At 40.5% G+C, this 1,965-nt stretch overlaps 1 protein-coding gene across 1 annotated transcript; it reads right to left on the bottom strand.

Moving 5' to 3' along the window:
• Positions 1–291: 291 nt before the first annotated feature.
• On the bottom strand, positions 292–1,358 carry LOC101306887. Its single transcript, XM_004293087.1, has 3 exons — positions 1,259–1,358; positions 661–971; positions 292–576 (listed from the first exon to the last, which is right to left on the bottom strand). The coding sequence occupies exons 1-3, from the start codon at positions 1,356–1,358 to the stop codon at positions 292–294; spliced, it is 696 nt and encodes a 231-aa protein (XP_004293135.1).
• Positions 1,359–1,965: the final 607 nt, after the last annotated feature.

The raw sequence follows: 1,965 nt of genomic DNA on the forward strand, positions 1-1,965 counted from the left end.
AAGAATGAGCCACCCTGTTTGCTTCTCTCTTAACATATATAACTTTGGCATTAGCTGCATACCTTAAACTTTCCTTCAAATCTGTGAGAAGGAAACCCAAGATAGCAGCCCCAAGCGTCTGACAATCAGTTTCGATAATAATAGGACACAATTGGTGCATGGGAGCTATACCAACTCCTTCAAGCAGAACCAGTAACTCACTATGTTGAGGTGAGCTAGAGAGAGAAACAAATCTTGTGAAGACACCGAGACTACGTCCCTCATGATTACGGAAACCCCGCCAAGTACAGTTCATCCAGTAATAGGGTCAAACGATGCATCCACATTCAGTATAATAAAACCAGCCGAAGGCTTTTTCCAGGTAGCTCTAGAGGCAGCTCTAGGACCACATGAAGGGGCATGAGCTAGTTTAAACTCTGTCCACCAACCCAAGGTAAGAGGAACTATCTCGACTGCTAATTTAGCTTCATCTTCCCATACTTTCACATTCCTAGCCCAAAGTAACATAAGAACAATATGAAAGGCATCAAGAGTAGTAAAAGCCAAGAGAGCTAACCAGTCATGAACATTTGTTGTCTACGGCATGGGAGGGATATGCACCAGAGTAAAGAATCTTGCAGCATGGATGCAATCTCTTAAGGCATGGATTGGTGACTTTACTTCTTCCGCACAAAATGAACATTGGGTATCAATATCAATACCACGTTCACTCAGTCGACTTCGTGTAGGAAGAATATTTAAGGCAGCTTTCCAAGCACAAATTTTGACTTTACTAGGAACAGGAGCCTTCCAGAGCCTGTTCCACAATAAGAAGCTCGAATTGGGGTGTGTATCATGATTCAAAACACGCTTCCGAGCCAAGTGATATGCAGACTTGACAATGAATTTACCTTTCTTATCTTCAAACCAAATCCAGCGATCCTGGTATCCATGGGAGCTAACAAGCAAGGCCAAGATATTGGTCACAATATCTGGGGGAAATAACTCATGGAGAATATCAGAATTCCAAACCCCTAGACTAGAAAATAATTTGGCAACCCTACTAAGATTAGGATTTTGAAACTGCAATAAATTCACACCTGGCAGCCATGGATCAAACCAAATATTGGTATTTTCTCCGTTACCAATCTGTCTACTAATACCACTTCTCAAAATATCTCTGCCATCAAGAATACTTCTCCACGTAAAAGATGGGGACTCCCCAATTCCGCTTCCCAAAAATTAACATGAGGAAAATAGATAGCTTTAAGAAGCTGACCTGGTAGAGTGTCCGGGTTCTGAATAATCCGCCAACCCTGTTTAGCTAACATAGCAAGGTTTAATGCAAACAAGTATCTGAAGCCCATGCCCCCCTCCATCTTCGGTTTACATAAAGTATCCCACACACACCAATGCATACCTTTCTTCTCATCTGTTCCACCCTACCAGAATTGAGCACAGAGTTGATGAAGCTCATGTATAAGATGTTGAGGTAGAAGATAACGGTTCATAGTATATAGGGGCATAGCTTGAGCAACTACCTTAATAAGTACCTCTTTCCCTGCAACACTCATCAGTTTAGATCTCCACCCTGTCAGCTTTTTAGACAGATTATCTTTGATGTAAGCAAAAGTATTATTCCGAGACCAAATTAGCTGAAAATTTGTAGAGATGATCAAGTCATGTATATCTAAATACTGAACGGCTATGATGAGAAAATATGATCAGAAAGTGGGTCAAATTAAGAAAATCCGTACCTTAATTAAGGTAAGGATGTCCTTATTTGAAAAGGCATGTGTGTGTGTGTATATATAAGACAATAGATTCTATCTCTCTCAACCTCGTGGCAAGCTTTCACTTCAAAACATCAGTACAATTATTTTTCAACATTTTCCTCCCATCTAATTCTCTATTCAATCTCAGAGTCAAGCCAACAATTTTAGTTTATGGAAGTCATTGCTAGATACGCAGAGGTTGCGCTTAACA

Source organism: Fragaria vesca, linkage group LG2, assembly GCF_000184155.1.
Source record: "Fragaria vesca subsp. vesca linkage group LG2, FraVesHawaii_1.0, whole genome shotgun sequence".
In the NCBI taxonomy this organism is placed as follows: domain Eukaryota; kingdom Viridiplantae; phylum Streptophyta; class Magnoliopsida; order Rosales; family Rosaceae; genus Fragaria; species Fragaria vesca.

What these genes read in the sequence shown, in the direction of transcription:
- LOC101306887 (XM_004293087.1), bottom strand. Translation starts at nt 1,358, where the DNA reads ATGGAGGGGGGCATGGGCTTCAGATACTTGTTTGCATTAAACCTTGCT. An exon ending in GAACCCGGACACTCTACCAG is followed by an intron (nt 972 to 1,258) that starts GTCAGCTTCTTA and finishes TATTTCCCCCAG; the next exon opens with ATATTGTGACCAATATCTTG. An exon ending in GTTCATTTTGTGCGGAAGAA is followed by an intron (nt 577 to 660) that starts GTAAAGTCACCA and finishes CCCATGCCGTAG; the next exon opens with ACAACAAATGTTCATGACTG.